This window comes from Mizuhopecten yessoensis, unplaced genomic scaffold (genome assembly GCF_002113885.1).
Source record: "Mizuhopecten yessoensis strain PY_sf001 unplaced genomic scaffold, ASM211388v2 scaffold3229, whole genome shotgun sequence".
In the NCBI taxonomy this organism is placed as follows: Eukaryota; Metazoa; Mollusca; class Bivalvia; order Pectinida; family Pectinidae; genus Mizuhopecten; species Mizuhopecten yessoensis.
Genome location: NW_018404940.1, coordinates 878,749 through 898,824, shown reverse-complemented (window position 1 = coordinate 898,824; position 20,076 = coordinate 878,749). Strand labels below are relative to the sequence as shown.

The following is a 20,076-nucleotide window of genomic DNA, read 5'->3' as shown; positions in this document are numbered from 1 at the left end:
AAAAATAACAACACTTTGTCAGGACCATGAGGCGATCATTCCTACCAACTTTCAGTTCAATCGGTCCAGCAGAACTTGACTTTAAGTTTGAAATAGGTTTTCAAAATGGCGGCCGTGGCGGCCATATTGGATTTCTGATCGACCCGAAAAATAACAACACTTTGTCAGGACCATGAGGCGATCATTCCTACCAACTTTCAGTTCAATCGGTCCAGCAGAACTTGACTTTAAGTTTGAAATAGGTTTTCAAAATGGCGGCCGTGGCGGCCATATTGGATTTCTGATCGACCCGAAAAATAACAACACTTTGTCAGGACCATGAGGCGATCATTCCTACCAACTTTCAGTTCAATCGGCCCAGCAGAACTTGACTTTAAGTTTGAAATGTAAAATGTTAACGGACGACGGACGACGGACGACGACGGACGAAAACGGATAGCAATAGGTCACTTGAGCTAAAGCTCAGGTGACCTAAAAAGTCTACATTACCAATGTGTTTACCCAAGCTAGTAGTGACACAACCTTTTTTTCTCCTCTTACACGATATGGTCTCTATCAAGACAAACCAACAGGAAAATTAACCAACTAATCATATTGTCTGTAATTTTAATATCAATTTCAACTACAACAAAAAATTGACAAACTGACACTATCTTTATTTGATTTATATGCTACAAACTTACATATACACTGTCATAGTTGTTGAATATGCTACATGTGCCGTACATGATTTTTTAAGGACACTGGTGACTTTCTGAAATACCTCCCCAACTGAATTTTTTATCTCTTTTTTTTTTTTTTTTTTTCCAACTACAAACTCATAACATTAAATCTTATATGGACAATGAATGAATTTAACTATGGGATTGATGTCAGGTAAAGAATATTTATGAAATTGTTTTCAGACCCATTATGAGATTTGATACAAGCTACCTCTAACGCTGGTGGTCAAACCTCATATCTACCAGCACATCAGGTGTTTACATGTTTTCAAACACTCTAAACCTCACGACTGACCGAGACTGGTTTAAACAAAACAAAATACTCCCTGATAGTACTAGGACTTTTTTAGGGTCCTGAAAATAGGTTCCATTCTCCTCCATATCTTTACTTGACTTCCCTCTACTCAATAAAACGATTCTTTGTCTAAATAACTTCATCATTTTTTAAATTAAATCATGATCCTCCATTACCTTGAAGTCCATTAGAGGCTGTATCACTGTGTCTCTGTCCGAAGCCTTTGATCTTGTTGTTGCCAGTGTTGTCACCGCCCCAAAGTTGGGAGCCCCACCCTTTACCATCAGGAGCAGGAGCATTACCTCTTCCTCTCCCTCTACCCCTCAAATATGCTGGGACTTCAGACATATCTGTCACCTGAAATAAGCAATATGAAGTGATATGTAGATAACATCAAACAAACATGGTGCATTTTTACCTCATAAATCTAAAGTTCAGAGAGTAATATATTCTTCAGTACTCTTCAAATAATAGAAAATGAATTAATCCTGATATTTGCATAAAAACACAAATTCCGAGACACTTTTTATTGATTAAAGTAAAAAACAAAAAAACCCATAAATATTAAAGCCAGCTCCAACACTTATCCAGTTCCCAAACTTATCATATTTGTATCTTAAGATTGGCAAAATGGGCAGATTGGCCAAGTAGTTAACACTCCTGCCTTCCTCTCAGGTGGCCAGGGTTCGATTCCGGAAGTCGTAGTATGCATGGGATATTCAAAGAAAGTTTTTCTTTTCTCCTGCTCACACAAGTCAACTCCAACCACCCAGGTGGAATACAAAATGGTCTGGGTAGGGTGTTGCAGTATCTGTGGTGTAGCATTCAAGTGAGGTGGCACTACCAAAAGAAACCGTTGGAAGCACAGTCCAGGCAGTCCCACAACAAATGGAACACAATACACCTCCAGCACACATGCAGGAATACACACATAGGGAGATATTAGCCAGGGGGCATAGGACTAGTAGTAAGCGCCTGATAAGGTTTGTTTTTGAGTTTTATGTCCTATTAACAGCTATGGTCATTTAAGGACATGTTAGATTTTGGTGGTGGAGGAAAGCCAGAGTTCCCATAGAAAAACCACCGACCTGCGGCCAGTACCTGGCGACTGCCCCATGTAGGCCTGGAAACGCGACCCGGTGTTGGAGGGCTAGTGGTAGCAGAATGTCAGACGCCTTAACCACTTGGCCACCGCAGCCTGGTAAGGCAGTTCCTGCAAATTCCTCATAATTGTTTATGGATTAATGTATGGATTAATGTATAAATGTATATATATTAATTATATTGATTTTATGAATTGTATATCTATTATCTATGTACTGTAAAGCACTTTAGAGTGGCTTATTCTAGCTAGATAGGGTGCTATATCAAATGCTGTACATTTATTTATTTTATTTATTGAAGAGACCGGTAGTACTTCAGTAGAATGTCAGAAAAGTAAACCAGAGATTCCATGTTCAACCCCTAACAGGAGCATTGAAAAAATAATGACCTCTTTTACACTAGCACAAACAAAGAGACTTTGGCAAAAATACTCAGCCTTGCTCCACAAGTATCACTGTTACTCATGAAAACATTTGGGGTGAGATATTTCTTAGATGGGGGGTATGTTATCCTGGTAAAGTACTAGCTTTATAGCTGCTTTCTACAGATGCTCTACCAATTGAGCAACCTCCGAGGTTGCCAATGATCGCTCCAGTCTAGTTCTGCTTCATTCCTCCTTCCTTTTTCTAAGCTTTGCCACCAAAGACATTGCTATTTACTCCACTTGTCAACGATTCACCTAGTACTTGAAATAAGGTTTGGTCACAGGCACCAAATGTAATACGAGTGGGAAATGCATGGCCAGACCGGGGGTTTGACTGTAGGACCCTCTTAACTTTACACAGAAGGTCTACCAATTGAGCAACCTGGTCACTGATGATCGACCAAGTCCACTTCTGCTACAATATAATAGTTACACCTGTTACAAGGAAGTTCAAAGGCCAGACAGGGATATGAACCCAAGACCTCTAACCACAAAACGGATGCTCAAACAAACCAATCACTGGTGACACCCAAATCTATTTCCACTACATATCTGTCTTCTTCAAAGAATATTTTACCTATCTCTACCACCCTTTTTAGCATAGGGCACCAAATGTAACAGTAATTACTGGATATTCAAAATAGGACATCCAACGTTAACATTGACAAGAGTCATTAAGGGGTGGAAGAAACAACATACAGAGCAACCTCCAGTCATGATCAAATGACATTAATTTAACAATAAATAGAATGTATGTATCTGCATCTAGGGACTTGTGCAAGTCTACAGTGTCAGAGATCATGTGAAACCATCAATCTCAACAAACATATCTGGAATAGTATAAGAGTATCACTTATTGATCTTTTCTTTTGAAAAGTATGCTATATTCTATTTCAGACTACAAGCATAACGCCGCACCCCATATGATAATGGCCCATCACAGCCATCATCAGACTCGGAGAGGAGACCGGTGTCATCAGCCGCAAATATGGCTAAGTTGCGCGGACATATTTGCATCAAATTCAAACCAATATAGGACATATGGAAGAGATATTTAAAATATGTGTATCTAAGTACCTATTTTGAGCAAACGTTAATTAATTCCATTTCACGATCCGATGAACTATTTTCCCTTTTGCCACAAAACACTCACTTCCTGTTACAAGGAAGCTGACATATTGAATAGTGGTTGATGGGAAAATTAATGATAATATATTAAATTGGTTATATGTCATATTTAAATATATATCTAATTGAGGAATTCTTTTCAATTTATCTTTTATGAAATAAGCCAATAAATTATGTCAACAAGCAATAATATTAAAAAAGAACTTCTCGTAACATCGCGTTTGTGAAAGTCAAAATGGCGAAGGTTCGATGAAGGGGTTCAGGGTTTCTGCGATTTGGTTTTGTAAAGATTTAACTGCGTAGTTTGGGTATATGGGTTTCATAAGAAAATAACATAAATCATTCGTATGAACTCTAACGAGGATAACGAAGAACAGAGCGGAAATCCAACCGCGAGGTACATTGTGAACGTTTGTAATAGTTGTATGCATATATTTCTTGTTTCGATTCATAATGTGTCATAAAATGATGATGAAGGGAATATGGGGTCGGGGAATATGAACTGAATGAAGCGTAGTTAGCTGGTTAGTAAATCATTTAATAAACATTAGTATATCCATTTCGGTGAACTGTATGACGCATGAAAAACTCGATCATATGTTAATTGTTTACATCAGTCAACCCAGAAAGAAAAATGTCATAATGTAGAAATGAAAAACTGCATGTCATGCTAAAATTTTCAAACTATTGCGCTGTTTTCTCAGCTGCTGTTTCTCAGTACACAAAAGCCGTGGACATGAAAAAAAGGTTTATAGTAACTTTTGACATTTGCCCAGACCATATCATTATTTTGTCAAAGAAACAATTAATGTTTACACATAAAAATCCCCTTGAGACCTATAGAAAGAACTGGGGTCTGGACAAGTTGTTATGATGTCATTAAGTCAGTTAAGAGTTTAATACTTTCAAAAACACATTTGTGTTCATTTGACAGGTCCAGCACACTCGATTGAGCTATATACTGTAGCTATAAAGACTTATATCAGGTCCAGTACACTCTGCCGATTGAGCTATATAGCTATATACACCTATAAATTATCGCTGTATTGAGCTATATTTTCTCAGATTTCAAATTTCATTAAATTAAAGCAAAGTCGCATAAAACAATAAGGTTTATGGTAATGTTGACTACAAAGAGCATACAGTTAGATGTTTATTTTCATTTTTCATAAATGTAAAATTTCCAATTTTTTTACATCATTATTTTTTAAAAACAATACTTATATTTAATGTCTTTTGTTATCAACCTAATGATACAATCTTCTTTTAAATGCGACTTTGTTTCGTTTTCCTTAAAAAAGAAAATCACTTGAAAATAGCTCAAAAGACCTATTTCAGATAGGTCAATAGAGCTATTATAGGTCTTTACAGCTATATAGCTCAATCAGCAGAGTGTACTGGACCTGTATATAGCTATATTCACCTATAAATTATAATTGAGCTATAATTTCTCGGATTTCAATTTCCATTAAATCAAAGCAAAGTCGCTTAGAAAATTAAGGTTTATGGTAATGTTGACTACAAAAAGTATACTTTCTAAATATGTTTATTTTCATTTTTCATAAATGTAAAATTTTCGAATTTTTACATCGTTATTTTTTAAAAACAATACTTATATTTAATTTCTTTTGTTATCAACGTAATGATCATGATAAAATCTTCTTTTAAAAGCGACTTTGTTCATTTTACTTCAAAAAGAAAATCACATGAAAATAGCTCAAAAGACCTATTTCACATAGGTCAATAGAGCTATTATAGGTCTTTACAGCTACATTGAGCTCAATCGGCAGAGTGTACTGGACCTGTTTGATGGACACGTCAAGAAAAAACTACTAGTTGGAACATTTAAAGAAATATCTTCAAAAATAACAGGGAAATAATCAACTGTAATAGAACTGGACTGGGTTGATTGTTGATGACCAGCTGCAATGCAGGTAGCTCAATTAATTATTGGTAGAGCATCTGTTCAGTTTGGAGGGCCCAGAGTTAAAATCCTGATCTGGCTATGCATTTCGCTAACTCCTAGCTGTTACAGAATAAAACAGCAACCAAATTGTGTAAGAATGTTTACCTTGTGTATACATTGATGATGGACTTAAATTTGTGTTATTGAAATAACATCATGTTTCCAGAAGTTTTTTTTTTAATTTTCCTTAATAATGCCATTTAATGTTGTACATATGTGTTATAGACAAATAATCAGAGATACCTTAGCAAAAGTCTGTCGGTGTATAAGTTGATAATACTTATAATACTTCATGCAAACTTTAGTCCAAAGCTTCTTCTGAATCGGTGTGTGCATAACTCCATAAAAGAGAATAAAATAAGTATGATATTTGACCTATATAATATTCAGGGAGTAATTAAAAGTGGGTTATTGGGACAGCTTGGTGTTAAGGATGTGAGGATTGGGAAAATTATTGCATACAGTATATATTTCATTTGTAAACTAAAAGACGAGAAACCAAATTAAATGTACGGTGAGATTGACTGATAATATCTATGTATGATATTTTTTTGCATCAGTAACAGTATACTTCTTTGTATTTCAGTAAGGCCCCATCCTCATTATCATCCAACCGACCAGCAACTGGCGACGGAATGTGAGTAGCATTATATTGTATATGATGTTATAGGGACGGGTTGAACTTGTCATGTGCACGAACACCTTCAACCTAGGTTCAGACTAGGTTTTACCTATAACTGTAGGTTGTAAACTCAATATGGTACCTAAACCAGTACATTGTAACAGATACACTACTAAAATCAAGGTGAACAAGTATGTAGAGCTTCTTACAAAATTGTTTTTTTTTTTATCTGATAAATTGAACAATACACTAGATGCAAATTGGAAAGATTATAAATTTCAAATTTAGACTGAACAAAATTGATCTTGACAAAGTAGGGGGAAATATGGTCGTATGTCAATTTGAAATGGGTCAGTTCTTATGTTTTAAGCTGTGTTTTGAATCCCTGTATATACTGAAAATTTTCACAAGCCTCAACATAAAATGTATACTAGCCCTGGGCTTTGGACTGGTGGGATTGTATACCCTTGCATGTTGTATATGTTGGATTACCAATGCCTGTTCTTAACAAAAGATTGTATATGCACTGATAATAATATGTAAGATATATAGTGGTGTCAGTTTTGTAGAAAGTGATACATTATTCAGTGAATATATCGTGTTTAATATAACCCAGTTACAATTTCATTTTCTGTATTTACAGGAAGCGGGCTTTAGCAAAACAGCTGATTGAAAAATATTATTACCAGCTGACAGATGGCTGTGGAAATGAAGGATGCGAAAATAGGTGTTGTGCGTCCTCCTCAAAGTTCACATTTAGGGAACGTAGTCGGAATGAACTGGCCGTCCAGGCAGTGGAAATGTTTAAGGGTAAAGCCACTTTGTGTGAACTACAGCCAAGTAAAGTAGCCAAGATGCCAGAAGATTGTGAGCCTAGCCCCAGTAGCAGCCGTGGTATGGCGCCCCTCCCAGAGGTCACGTCTGCTACAGCACTGCTTCTACCTGGGCCCTCAGCCAGTATGAATAGTCTCCCCTTAACTATGTTCAGAAAATTATCACCAGGTAGTAGCTCTTCTACACCAGAGAAGGAAGCCCTATCACCCGGTAGGTAACTTGACATCAAGGTTGAAGCACTCTTTAAAATAGGATGTTGACAAGGGTTGTATCTTTGTTGAAGATTTGTACTTGGTATCAAATTTTCATTTTGTTCTAATGATGATCAAGTTTGGCTGCATAGGATATAATGACCAGAATATCTAAAAGCCATAATTTATAACATAGATTTAAAACTTATTATACTCTATGTATGATGTGAAATTCTTTTTGAATCATGTATTCACATAAGCTGTGTTTATTTAGGTTAGCCTTCAATTGTTTATAATATAAATATGAATAAGTGACAACAAACCTGATGATATTTAAAGTGTGATGTCTATTTTTGCAACACAAAAAAATAATTTTTAATTGAAGATAAAATGAAATGTGTTTCTTACTTTGCAGTAGAAACAAAATTCTTTACAGAGGAGATTTTAGTTCAACTTATAGCAGAGTGTAAAGAAAAAAACAGCTGGTCAAAATTAGTGAGATTGATAGGTTCTACCTACAATAACACAGACTCACTATTACTCAGCTTTCGTAAAACCAAAGAAACGAGTGTGCCAAAAGAAAGGGATGTAGACAAGGACACAGATGACAAAGAAGATTCTCTTGCGGGTCAAGAGAAAATGGTGATTGATGAATCCAAGGAGGATACAGAGGAGGATGAGTTATCCATTGACATTCCTTCATTACGCAGGGCCTATGCTGCTCTGATGGAGATCCAGGACACCCCTGTAAAGGGTGCACTGATAAATGCTCTAATGTCCCTAGCCCGCTCAGTAGAAATGGACTTAAAACATCACAAGGTCATGGACAGGAACCCACACTATATCAACATCTTTATTATTGTGATGGAAATTCCTTTTATGTCCAGTGCTGAATTCATTGAAGGAGCATTTCCCCAATTCTGCAAAGCTATGGGCCAACTTTCACTTCATGGTCAGGCCCGATTGGCCAAAGTTTGGTCCAAGTTTGGTGCTGACCGTCTGCATGAGATGGCACAGGCCCTGCACCAGCTCATAACCATGAGAATTGTTCAAAGTGAGGCTAGGTGGGGCGGGGGCTACTACATTAATGACGATGACGGTATCACCAGTGCTACCAAAGTCATGAAAATTCTTTTCTATGCCAGCATTTATGGAAGCGATAGAGACTCTCAGGATTCTGTGGAAGAGGAAAAGTCTCAAAATGAAAAGACATTACAGGATATGTTCCAACTTCAAGGTGCATTCAGCAACGAACCCAAGGAGTCTCGGCAACCCAAAGAGGATTCATTAGGTCAAGAACTGGGAGTGTCACCCTTGGATTCTAGGCTGCCTTTGATAGCATATGAAGACTTTGTAAATGAAATACTGAATGAGTATGTAGACTTGGAAATCGACTACAAATACAAATTAGAAAATGAATCCAAGTTTTCCTTCATGAATCATTGTTTTATATTGACAACCGCATCAAAGCAAAAGTGCATGAATTTTGACAACCGAGTGAGAATGTATAACGAGAGAAGGACTTCTATTCAGCAAACTGTTTTATTTGGAATTCCACCTACACCCTTTCTTCGGCTCAGAGTCAGGAGAGACCATCTCATAGATGATGCTTTAGTTGCTGTGAGTATCAGTGGTATTGAAAAACAAGCTATTTCCACTTAGAATAAGAAAATTAGTAGAAGAGTATTTTTACATGAACTGGAAAATAAAAATGTCATAATATTGGCTCAAAAAGTTCAAAATTGCAACCAGACATAATTTGTATAATTTGAAATAAGTTATCTAGAATAACATGAAATATTTGAAGATGGTTTCTGGATTGATATTTTTTCATTGACAATGAAATTACTTTTCAGTATTTTTGCCTACATTTGCTATGTTTATTGTCAAAATTAAGTCCTCAGTAAGAAAGAAACTGAAGCAGTCAAATGTTATCCATATATATAATTTTTGATACAATTTTTTACATATCATTAAGACTTTAAAAAGTAATATATTGTTCTAATTTTCAATATCTTTCCTGTGTTGATAATACATGTATTTTTAACAGCTGGAAATGACTGCTATGGACAATCCACAGGACTTGAAAAAACAGCTCATTGTAGAGTTTGAGGGTGAACAAGGTCTGGACGAAGGAGGAGTGTCCAAAGAGTTCTTTCAGCTTGTTATAGAGGAGCTCTTTAACCCAGATTTTGGTAAGTTACCACAAACAGGCTGGTTACACAGGATGTATGGTAAATAATCATCTTGACCCCTAATTAGATTGTCTGTATATGTAGTTCTCAAGTTGTTTCGTGATGGTTTTATTTTATAATTACTAAATTAGTAATTTAAAGGTTTTCAACCCCATCTTTGTATTAAAAAGGTTTCTATGTAGATATTTGTGACATATCATATTAAAAAGAGGTACTATTCGTTCAGAAGCTTATCTCAGCTCTTCATAATTGTTAAAAGTTGTGAAGGTAATTGTGAAAATCATTACCACTGTATTGTGCATTATCTGTATATTAACAGTGTGAATATAACTTTTAGACAGACTTTAGTTAGACTTAAGTTTTGGGGGTAATGTTCAATTCAATGTATATGTATCAACGTGTTTAATGATTATTGCATACTTTATCTATACACCCTTTCACTTGCCTTTCTAGCTTTACTCTAATATAACTGATGATATTTTAGAGTACCTCTGAATAGTTCAAACATATTTTTAGTCACCCCTGGGGGAACCCCAGTGGGGACTATAAATTTAAGTTTCAGTCCACGGTTTTTGCCCTCTGTTGTCTTGGGCTGTTAAGTGTATGCTTCTGTTGAAATATACCAGGCGCTAATTACAAGCTCTTGGATAACTCCTAGATATCAATTTCTTTTTTAAACAGGAATAGCATAAAACCTACAGGCGTTCCAAATTTATACAGGAATTACATATAACCCAAAGATGTTCCGAGTATGAATCAGGCACCTTTGAGGTTCCCAAAGGGATAAACTGTCGTATTATAAATTGCTACTAATTGTATTTTATGTCTGACCAAAGACTACCATTAGTATTTGCGTATAGTGTACACTTTTTTAAGGAAAAATGAAATGTCTAGAAAGGGCTGTACACGATAATACTCAAGAAGAATCCAAAACCAGTCCTTGGTCACGACCATTTCTCGAGGATTTTTGGAAATGTTTTGAAATATGCTCGCAGCAATACACTGCTAAATTTCGTTGAATAACCCCCGATTGCATTGCCAATTTTAGTCATATTATACGATTGAATCGGATAAATAAACTCAAGTAAAGTAGGCCCCACCTTTCCGGACGTGATGTTGTGAATTGATAAATACCACGTATCAGGAAACATGATAAAGAATTGCATCGCATTTATCACTCTTTGCTTAAAATGTCGTTCTTGAGTAAAAACATGCTGCACTCTTCAATCTTGACAGTAGGAATGTGTCAATACGACATGGGTAAATTGGCGAAGTTAGCAAGTTTGAGTTCCGCAAAGAGTCAAGGTCGCGTGATACTATTAACCAGCAGGAATTTACAAGGTGACACCCATGTGCATTGAACCGATAATGATAAAAGTTTGAGTTTGAAAAATAAATATTAACAGGTTCAAACAGCCAAATATATTACGATCTTTTCTTTTCAAAGGAGAATTGCTGATGTCTTGCGAATTCCGCTGTTGGCGGTCCTCATCAGACCTGTTTGAGTGACTGCCTTTAAGAGTACACACTCTGCCGATATCGATGAGCGATTCAGTCGGATTTGCAGACGATTAGAAAACTTCTTGGAAAAGTGTATTTCATAACTAGTTAAAGATTTATCCGTACAAAAGATTTTGTATTTTCTGAAACATATTGTTGTGTAAACAACATCATTATATTTCAATTACCTGTTCTGTCCTTGCCAGGTGACGTGTCGGTGCACATATCTCCCCATATTTGAGGTGTCGGTCAACGCTAACTTTATATTTGCGACATGCTTTCTTATTAATTTCATATGTTGGCAAGGCTACCTGAACAGCGTAGTGTGTATGTATTTACACCTGGTCATTGTTTACCATTTTGATTGACAGGTGGAAATATATCCGTTGACGCTTGGTCAATGATTTATCGGAAAAGGATTATACGGAATGATATGTTGACTTTCATGTCATTCTGACAGTTTTAAAATACAAAGAGATAACATAACACTTAAACGTTACTAAATAATCATAGAGCAAATTTGATTTTGTTCATTTTTTTGCTGCAGGGATGTTTACTTACAACGAAGACACGCACTTCTTTTGGTTTAACCCTACATCGTTTGAAAATGATGGTCAGTTCACACTTATTGGCATAATGCTTGGTCTTGCCATCTACAACAACACAATCGTGGATGTCCACTTCCCACCAGTTGTCTACCGAAAACTAATGGGCAAGAAGGGCATGTGGGCAGACCTGAAGGACATTGATCCTGTAAGTAATGTTCAGGCATTTTAAATGTATACTTCAATAAAAATTGTTCAAGATTCTACTGAAAAAATAACGGAAATTGTGATATATTTTTTTATATTTGATCTTTTGCTGGATTTTGTTTTGACAAATGTCACACTTTGTGGTTGTTACTCAGACAATGGCCAGCAGTCTGAAGCAGATGCTAGAATATCAAAAGGAAGATTTTGAAGATGTTTTCCCCCAGTCCTTCCGCATTGACTATAAAGATGTGTTTGGGAGTGCGTTAACTCATGACTTGAAGGAGAATGGTGCAAACATCATGGTTTGTCAAGAAAATAAGCAGGTAGGTGTCATACAGAAAAATAAGCCATATGGCTGTCCAAGTAATGCTTTGTTCTAGACAATTCCCAATGAGCAGTTAGCTACTGATAAAGTTGTACGATGCTGTGACTATTCAAATGTAGCTGATATTAATGTATGAAGACATAGTCATGTTATATATTAGTAGGTGTGTTTTTAATCTAATAGAATATTGTATTTTCACTTTATGAGAATGCTAAACTGGTAATAGCTATCTTTTTTGCATTTTTTCCCAGGAATTTGCTGATTTGTACACTGACTTCATCCTGAACAAAGGCATTGAGAAACAATTCCATGCCTTTAAAAGGGGATTTCATATGGTGACGAATGAAAGTCCATTGAGAATACTGTTCCTGCCAGAGGAGATAGAGCTGCTGATTTGTGGTAGTAAGGTAGGTGTTCACATAAGTAAAGACATTCCTTTATCTGCATTAAACTTCAAGATGGCTACAGTGGCCTCTGATTGGCCAAGACATTTAGGGCTATAATTGGGTTAATTTTACTTGCCAATTTGAATGTTTCATGGTGAAAGTGTAGCTGCCACAACTAGATCTGCAGCTTTTGCAATTAAAGGGTAGTTTTAAGGTGTGCTATTGTATGCAAAGCCTTTGGTTAGTTGAGAAGTTCAGGCCAACACCAAATTTGTTTTCGTAATTAATCTTGTAAGCGATGTTAGGCTGAGAATTTCCTTTACTATCATCATAGCGTTGTTGCTTGTGACAACAGATAGACGGTTTTGAGTATAAAAGCTGTATTCAGTACATACCATCTGATAATGCATTTAGCATGTCAAATTTGGTGTTTAGAATCGGCTTTTGATATCCTCTCATAAATAAAAAATTGCATATATTTTCAAAGCAAGGTTGAGACATGTCAATCATCGTTTTGAAAGGAGATCAAATAACTATCATTTTCATTCTCATTGGAATAGTCCAGAAATAAATATTAGGATGAAGGAGTGAATAGCTTTATATCAAGTGTCTGCCTTTCTCTTGTAGCAATTTGACTTCCATGAACTGGAGGAGGCTACTGACTATGATGGAGGATTTACTGTTGACTCGACCACAATCAAGTAAGACTACTGAAAGCTGCTGCTCCTGGAGAGATTTCATGTGTATTTAACTTAACATGATTCTCTGGCTAATTTTATTTTTAATAGAAGTTGAATTCTTTATATCTTACCGTCCCGGGGCGTTTCGTCAATCAAATTTGAAGAAGCTTGAATTTTGTTTTATTATTTGAATTGTCCATAGATTGGTATTTGATTGTTTTAGTGTAAATAAATTGATACCAGTAAATAACAATTGAAATATACACATGTATTGTATCACAAGAAAAACTCTACAGTTAAAGCAAAGCAAACTTAGGTTTCTCTCTAATATTTCCTTTATTTTTTACATGATAACCTATTTTTTGTCTTATTTCAGACATTTCTGGGAAGTTGTCCATAGCTTCTCGGATGAACAGAAAAGAAAGCTGGTCCAGTTCACCACAGGGACCGACCGTGTTCCCGTAGGAGGCCTCTCCAAACTCAAACTCATAATCGCCCGCAACGGGCCAGACTCGGATAGGTAGGATTTTGAAGTTTTATTGCAGGTTGCTCTTAGTACTGTGATCCAATATGAAATATGTTGATAGATTATATCCATTGCAATACAAATGAGTTAGAAACTTGAGCATTATAAAACTTAGAAGTAAAAAGATCAACAATGCAGATGTTATATTAGTCAGAGAAAGCCAGGATTTGTTTGATACATAGGTAAATGTTATCTCAACACATGAAACGACGTAACGCCGCGACGCCGTCAAAAGTCTCACACTTAAGAAAACCCAGTGGAGGGAGATCTCCCACACTGGACTCCTTTGGCAACCCTGCCACTTGTACAAGAATCTACAGTTTATGTTTGTGATCTTGATTGCAATCAATACTGACTTTAAATAAATAACAACACTAGCACATAATGTTTTAGATGAACTCCAGGAGATTTGTTATACTAATTATCAATTGTGAGTTAAATATGGGAACCTTTCGTTTCGTTAACCTCAATAGTCTTCAAAATTAGTCTTTGGTATGCTTAGAGTTATAACTAGGATTGTCACACTGGTTGAAATTTAGTAACTGGTGACTCAAAAATCTTCTGACTGAGGAACCAGGTTATTGGTAAATTCTGTAATCAAACAATAATAATCAACAACAACAAATACTGTTAATGTTTAGCAAATTAAACAGTTATTAATAAACACTTCATATATTAACATGATAGAGAACATATGTTGATCTCTCAACAACAAAACACTGGAAGTAAGTCATCTCTGTTTAAATACTTATGAACAACAATATTAATATTAGTGTAATGCTGAAAAGCAGCTTATTTCTAAACAGAATCACGCACTGCAATATGGTCCACTCCCATTCACTTGTATACAAATCTAGAGTTACTGTTAGTGATTTTGGCTGTAAATAAGAAACAATAAATCACTATGTTTTAAATAAACCCAAGTGGAAACATAATTTGGTCAACAAACTACTTCAGGTCTGTTTTGCACTTTTTTTAGGGCTACACTTATGTCATTTAAATGTGTGTGTTTCAGATGATAAAACATATGTCATGTTTCAACCATAAAATCAAGTTCTATACATGTTTTACAAAGCTTGCGTATCAGAATTTGAGGCATTCGGGCCCTCATTTTAACAGACTTGAGATTGCTGTGGTAGTTAATATTTCATTCAAGTTCATTTTCAGTTCATACATTTTAAGCAATAAAGATATTTTAGGCAAATGATATTGTAGTACTATACCATGCATTGCTATTGGTGACAAATTTATATCTTGTATTAGCAACTAATTGAATGATTATAAATAAATTCTGTCATTGATTTCAAAAGCATGTCATTGTTTTATAAATTGTATCTCCAAATGGAGTGGGAGCCCATGCCCTGCTTGTCGTGTTTTATACTTCAGAACTTTGTCTCTCCCTGTATGTAGGCTGCCGACAGCACACACCTGCTTCAATGTACTACTGTTACTGGACTATTCCTCAGTATCTAGTGTCTGTAGTTAATTGTATGGTTTACATGTTTTATACTTCAGTACTTTGTCTCTCCCTGTATGTAGGCTGTCGACAGCACACACCTGCTTCAATGTACTACTGTTACCGGACTATTCCTCAGTATCTAGTGTCTGTAGTTAATTGTATGGTTTACATGTTTTATACTTCAATACTTTGTCTCTCCCTGTATGTAGGCTGCCGACAGCACACACCTGCTTCAATGTACTACTGTTACCGGACTATTCCTCAAAGGAAAAACTCAATGAGAGACTACTGAAGGCCATCAACTACTCCAAGGGATTCGGAATGCTTTAAGGAGGAATTACAACTCCAGAGGAATATGATTGCTTTGAAGCTTGTGATGGTTACTGACAATGTTAAGCTCACCCGAAGAAATTCCCTGTACTGTGTATTTGATATGTGATGAACATTATTCACATTTTAACTGCTGAATTAGGCAGTATTTGTGTTGGGCAAACCCATTGTGATGTGTTTTTGTATAATTTGTCCAGAGATCTGTAATTGTTGTTCAGCAGGTTTTATACTGGTGTGTCATCTCTTTATCGGAACCCTTCAAGCCATACCCATCACTCCCAGCTACACTAGATTTGTCTATTCTTTTTCCCATATAAGTTATTCAAAAACTTAGATTTCTGTTTAACACTTTTCTGCCCTGTTTTCAATCATACTTTATTTTCAGTTAGATTCTGATTCCTTTCTTGTTTGTCTTTTTTCTCATTGAAATTTAATTTAATGAATCTGAATTATCATGTTTAATATCTTTGATAAATACTGACTGCAGCAGGGGTGGTGAGTTCCACAAGCCTGACACCTGGAGTTAGAAGATTTTATGTCAAGCCTGATGACTGGGGTTAGAAGATTTTATGTTGGAGCTAGTGAAAATTTTCAATATTTACAATGGAAAGACAGCAGGCTAGTGATTTTTTTTAAATCGGGCTGCTGGCTGCTATTGAAATTGCACACTCCTGTGCAGGGTAACAGTCTTTAAAAGAAAATCCAGTATCGTATTTGGTAAAGATAAGGTACTGATCAACAGTTTTATTTAAGGAAAATCAGTTTGTGTTAAATCAATGGAAAATGTTGTGGTATAATACCTCTCTGCTGGGCCGTATATTGGTAATTCCTAGTTTATGGTCCTTCATACACTTACTATAGCTTTCTAGTCTCACCAGTAGAAAGATTGAGCTCTGCCTGTGCAGGTTCCTAGACAGTTTACTACATTCTGCATGTCTAGACTTGGGAGATATGGCTTCCTCCCAGTAATACTGTCGACACCTTCGTTTTTGTCACCCATAGTTCAAAAATGGATATACGGCATCTGTAAAGTGAAGGAAAAATATCTGTGATGAAGTTTGATCAATAAGTAGTTATTATTCTCCAATCCAGTTTGTTGTAGGTAGGACTGGATAGGAACATTTTAGAGCAGTGTAGTAGATTAATGCTGCTGATTGTAATGGTTACTTTGTTAAACAGAGACCAGGACAAAGCATGGTAGGTATTTATTATTGAAAAAATGGATGTTACATTTGTAAATTACAATCAATTTGATTCAGCATCAAAGACTGATTTAAAAAAAAAAGTATTTCTGTAATGGAAAATGTTATTCATATTTATTCTGAAGTTCATTAAAGCATTGTTTAATATAATTAACAATGAGGACAGATCCTATCAAGGAAATATGTGCTTGTTTCGCCATAGATTTAAATTACTAGTCCATGCATATTTAAAGGATTTTTCAGGAAACATGGATATAAAAAGACATACAATGTATTAAGTATTAATTACTTACTGTATATAGTGCTCATCTTGTCTGCTTCTATACTAATGTGTGAACAACTACATGTACTGGGTAGTTTGTTGCTACAACATGATGGCTTTCTTTCTTCTGATGATATCAAGTCCTTTGGTTGTCTGTTACTTTCTTATCTTTGCAAGTTAAGTGATAGCAAATACGTTTGTTGTACTGTGCTTGCCATCTTTGCAACTCAGGTGAGAGAAAATGGTTCTAAGAACTTTTTTATGCAAGCTAAGTGAGAGCAGTGGTTTGATGTACTTGTCATCTTTACATGCGAAGAATTAGCAAGTGGTTCTGATTCTTGGTCACCTTGCAAGTTAAGTGACAGGAAGTCGGTTGCTGTGATTGTCATCTTTGCAAGCTAAGGAACAGCAAGTGGTTTTCTGTAGTTGTCATCTTTGCAAGCTAAGGAACAGCAAGTTGTTTTCTGTACTTGTCATCTTTGCAAGCTAAGGAACAGCAAGTGGTTTTCTGTCATTGTCATCTTTGAAAGCTAAGGAACAGCAAGTGATTTTCTGTAGTTGTCATCTTTGAAAGCTAAGGAACAGCAAGGGGTTTTCTGTCATTGTCATCTTTGAAAGCTAAGGAACAGCAAGGGGTTTTCTGTCATTGTCATCTTTGAAAGCTAAGGAAAAGCAAGTGGTTTTCTGTCATTGTCATCTTTGAAAGCTAAGGAACAGCAAGTGGTTTTCTGTAGTTGTCATCTTTGCAAGCTAAGGAACAGCAAGTGGTTTTCTGTCATTGTCATCTTTGCAAGCTAAGGAACAGCAAGTGTTTTTCTGTCATTGTCATCTTTGAAAGCTAAGGAACAGCAAGTGATTTTCTGTAGTTGTCATCTTTGAAAGCTAAGGAACAGCAAGTGGTTTTCTGTAGTTGTCATCTTTGCAAGCTATTAAAAACTAACAGCAAGTGGTTTCTGTGCTTGTCATTTATGCAATCTTGCTGGTATCAAACAATTTTCTGTTCTTGTCATTTATGCAAGCTAAGTGATATGAACCGGGATGGTTGGGTGGTATCTGTCTCTTTTTGAAGTGTTGATGGCAGCCCCTCCAGATTCCAATACAGATTGGTTTGTAAACAAGATACATTTTACAAATATATAACCTAATGAAAAAGACTAAGTTAGGTTTTACATGTTTGCTTGAAAAGAAATGTTTTTTCCCCACAGAAGATATCAAAAACAGCTGTACTAATAAGTTAGATGTTTGAATAAATCCCTATAATCTTATGATCAAAGTATGTGTATGCCTGCAAATACGCTATAGTGCTATCAGTATACATGTATGTTTGTTTAGTTCCTGTTTGGAGATGTGATCACTGTGACTGTACTATGCCAAACAGTCATTTGGGCTGTAACTTTGCCAAACAGTTCATATCAGAATTGGATGTGCATGTGAAGTTCCATTTCATGTAATATGAAGAATAATTATAATTTATCCTGTTCTTAGCTATGTCGATAATTCCAAGTTAAGTATGTTGTCTGCTCAGTTGGTATCCATATTGTAATAACTAGTTTGTGTTGTATTACATAATTTCTGCAATATGTTTATATCATGTGATCAGGGCAATTTTTCATTGAGGGGAATCTGCATGAAACATAAATTTTGTACAATATCAAAGCTTTTGTTTGTTTCAGTGGCTGTAGTTATTGGTTTAAGTAGTATTACATGGAAATAACACCAGATTCACCATAAAACAAACAAAATGTATCTTTTATGGTCAGTTTAGGTATTGATACTGTGTTACTATGCACCTCTGTGATTGAAATAAACAGATAAAGTAAATTATGTGGGAAATAATTAACTTGGAAAGAATTAATGTTACACACCTACAACATGTTAAAGTCACCTGGTTAATGACAGGTGTGGATAATACCTGTATACACTGATATAGCAGACACTGACCTGGTGTCCTTCCTACAGTACAAATGTGTTAAAAACAGACATTTACAAATTAAATTTTATCAAAACTGAACTGTGTTTGTAGATTATTTTGCTCGTTGACTTGCACATGACAATGGCATTTGTTTGTTTCCTTTCATTTGCTACTGTTGCTTGCGTGCCATTTCCTGACAAAAAGTCTACTGGTACAACCAGAAGGGGTAATAGGTTCACACTCTGTTGCTCAGTCCATCTCTGCTTCACTTTGTCCAGGGACTATCTCAAACAGTTAAAGTATGGCTTTGAGGAACATAGCATGTTTCTGATTCCCCAGACAAAGCAAAGCTAAATAGGCTTGGTTGAGGAGACCAGAAACTTTCTCTATTGTGTAATAAATATACTTGACTCTTACACCAATTCTGTACAAATTAGATATCTGGAAGAAAATCAATTAAAAGCCATTTCTACACTTTAAACTGGTTACCATGGCAATCATAATTAGAAACGAATTAAACATATTCATTATAGTTTTGTGGATGTTTCTTAAGTTAAACAAGAGCTGGGGCAATATATGCCAATGCCAAATTGACATGCATCAAAGCTTTCTGACGCAGTCTTATATTAAAATGAAAGAAAATGCTATATAAATTTCAAATATTTCTGGGATATGATGAAAGGAGTAAACCCATTTAAGCTGAAGGAATGTATCTATATATTATACATTAATAAATCTGGAAAATATTTATTTGCTTACCCCAGTAGGCTTAATTTCTCTTTGCCCATATTTCGTACCAGGAGAAAAGAATTTGTTACTGACCCCTTCTGCCCATAAATGATTCATATAACTATTGATTACTGGTAGATCGTTAATAGTATAATTAATTTTCTAATCGCAGCTGTATTCTAATTTATTAGCTCACCGTGGCGTTCTTCGTCCGTACGTCAATAATTTCTTCAAACGACTTATTCTTAACCACTGATTGGAATTTAACTAAATTTGACTGGAAGCATCCCTAGGTGGTGGGGATTCAAAATTGTGGAAATGATAGGGTTGACCCCCAAGGGAGCTGAGGGGTGGGGCCGGGCCAAAAGGGGACAATTAGGCTATATTGCTATAAATGACTTCTTCTGTAGAACCGTGTAATGGATATCAATCATATTTGGTCAGAAGCATTCATGGGAGGCTGGGATTCAAAATTGTACAAATGGTGAGGCTCACCCCACAGGAGGCTGAGGGGTGGGGCCAAAAGGGGACA

At 35.8% G+C, this 20,076-nt stretch overlaps 2 protein-coding genes across 9 annotated transcripts in view; one reads left to right on the top strand and one right to left on the bottom strand.

Moving 5' to 3' along the window:
* The window catches only part of LOC110447140 (NF-X1-type zinc finger protein NFXL1-like), a 26,221-nt gene extending 22,508 nt beyond the window's left edge, over positions 1 to 3,713 (bottom strand). For 6 of the 7 annotated variants that reach the window (XR_002462561.1, XR_002462564.1, XR_002462565.1 and 3 more), the window contains exons 1-2: positions 3,623 to 3,713; positions 1,194 to 1,374 (exon numbers count right to left, since the gene is read on the bottom strand). Coding sequence is in view for 2 of the 7 variants with exons in the window: in XM_021492615.1 (XP_021348290.1) it covers positions 1,194 to 1,365 (172 nt within the window). In the remaining 5 variants the exon portion in view is untranslated. Of the gene's footprint in view, positions 1 to 1,193; positions 1,375 to 3,463; positions 3,513 to 3,622 lie in introns of those variants that run through there. The other variant, XM_021492616.1, reaches the window with a different exon arrangement.
* A 189-nt stretch (positions 3,714 to 3,902) lies between these two features.
* On the top strand, positions 3,903 to 18,914 carry LOC110447139 (ubiquitin-protein ligase E3A-like). Of its 2 annotated transcripts, none has more exons than XM_021492612.1 (11): positions 3,903 to 4,070; positions 6,226 to 6,276; positions 6,905 to 7,305; positions 7,702 to 8,906; positions 9,337 to 9,481; positions 11,529 to 11,734; positions 11,889 to 12,056; positions 12,310 to 12,465; positions 13,072 to 13,145; positions 13,501 to 13,644; positions 15,319 to 18,914. In XM_021492612.1, the coding sequence occupies exons 1-11, from the start codon at positions 4,021 to 4,023 to the stop codon at positions 15,437 to 15,439; spliced, it is 2,721 nt and encodes a 906-aa protein (XP_021348287.1). In that variant the 5' UTR covers positions 3,903 to 4,020; the 3' UTR covers positions 15,440 to 18,914. The 2 variants fall into 2 exon arrangements, with proteins under 2 accessions (XP_021348287.1, XP_021348289.1); XM_021492614.1 differs by lacking the exon at positions 15,319 to 18,914 and adding an exon at positions 15,061 to 15,306.
* The last annotated feature ends 1,162 nt before the right edge of the window (positions 18,915 to 20,076 follow it).

What these genes read in the sequence shown, in the direction of transcription:
- LOC110447139 (XM_021492612.1), top strand. Translation starts at nt 4,021, where the DNA reads ATGAACTCTAACGAGGATAACGAAGAACAGAGCGGAAATCCAACCGCG. An exon ending in TTTGTCAAGAAAATAAGCAG is followed by an intron (nt 12,057 to 12,309) that starts GTAGGTGTCATA and finishes ATTTTTTCCCAG; the next exon opens with GAATTTGCTGATTTGTACAC. An exon ending in AACGGGCCAGACTCGGATAG is followed by an intron (nt 13,645 to 15,318) that starts GTAGGATTTTGA and finishes CCCTGTATGTAG; the next exon opens with GCTGCCGACAGCACACACCT.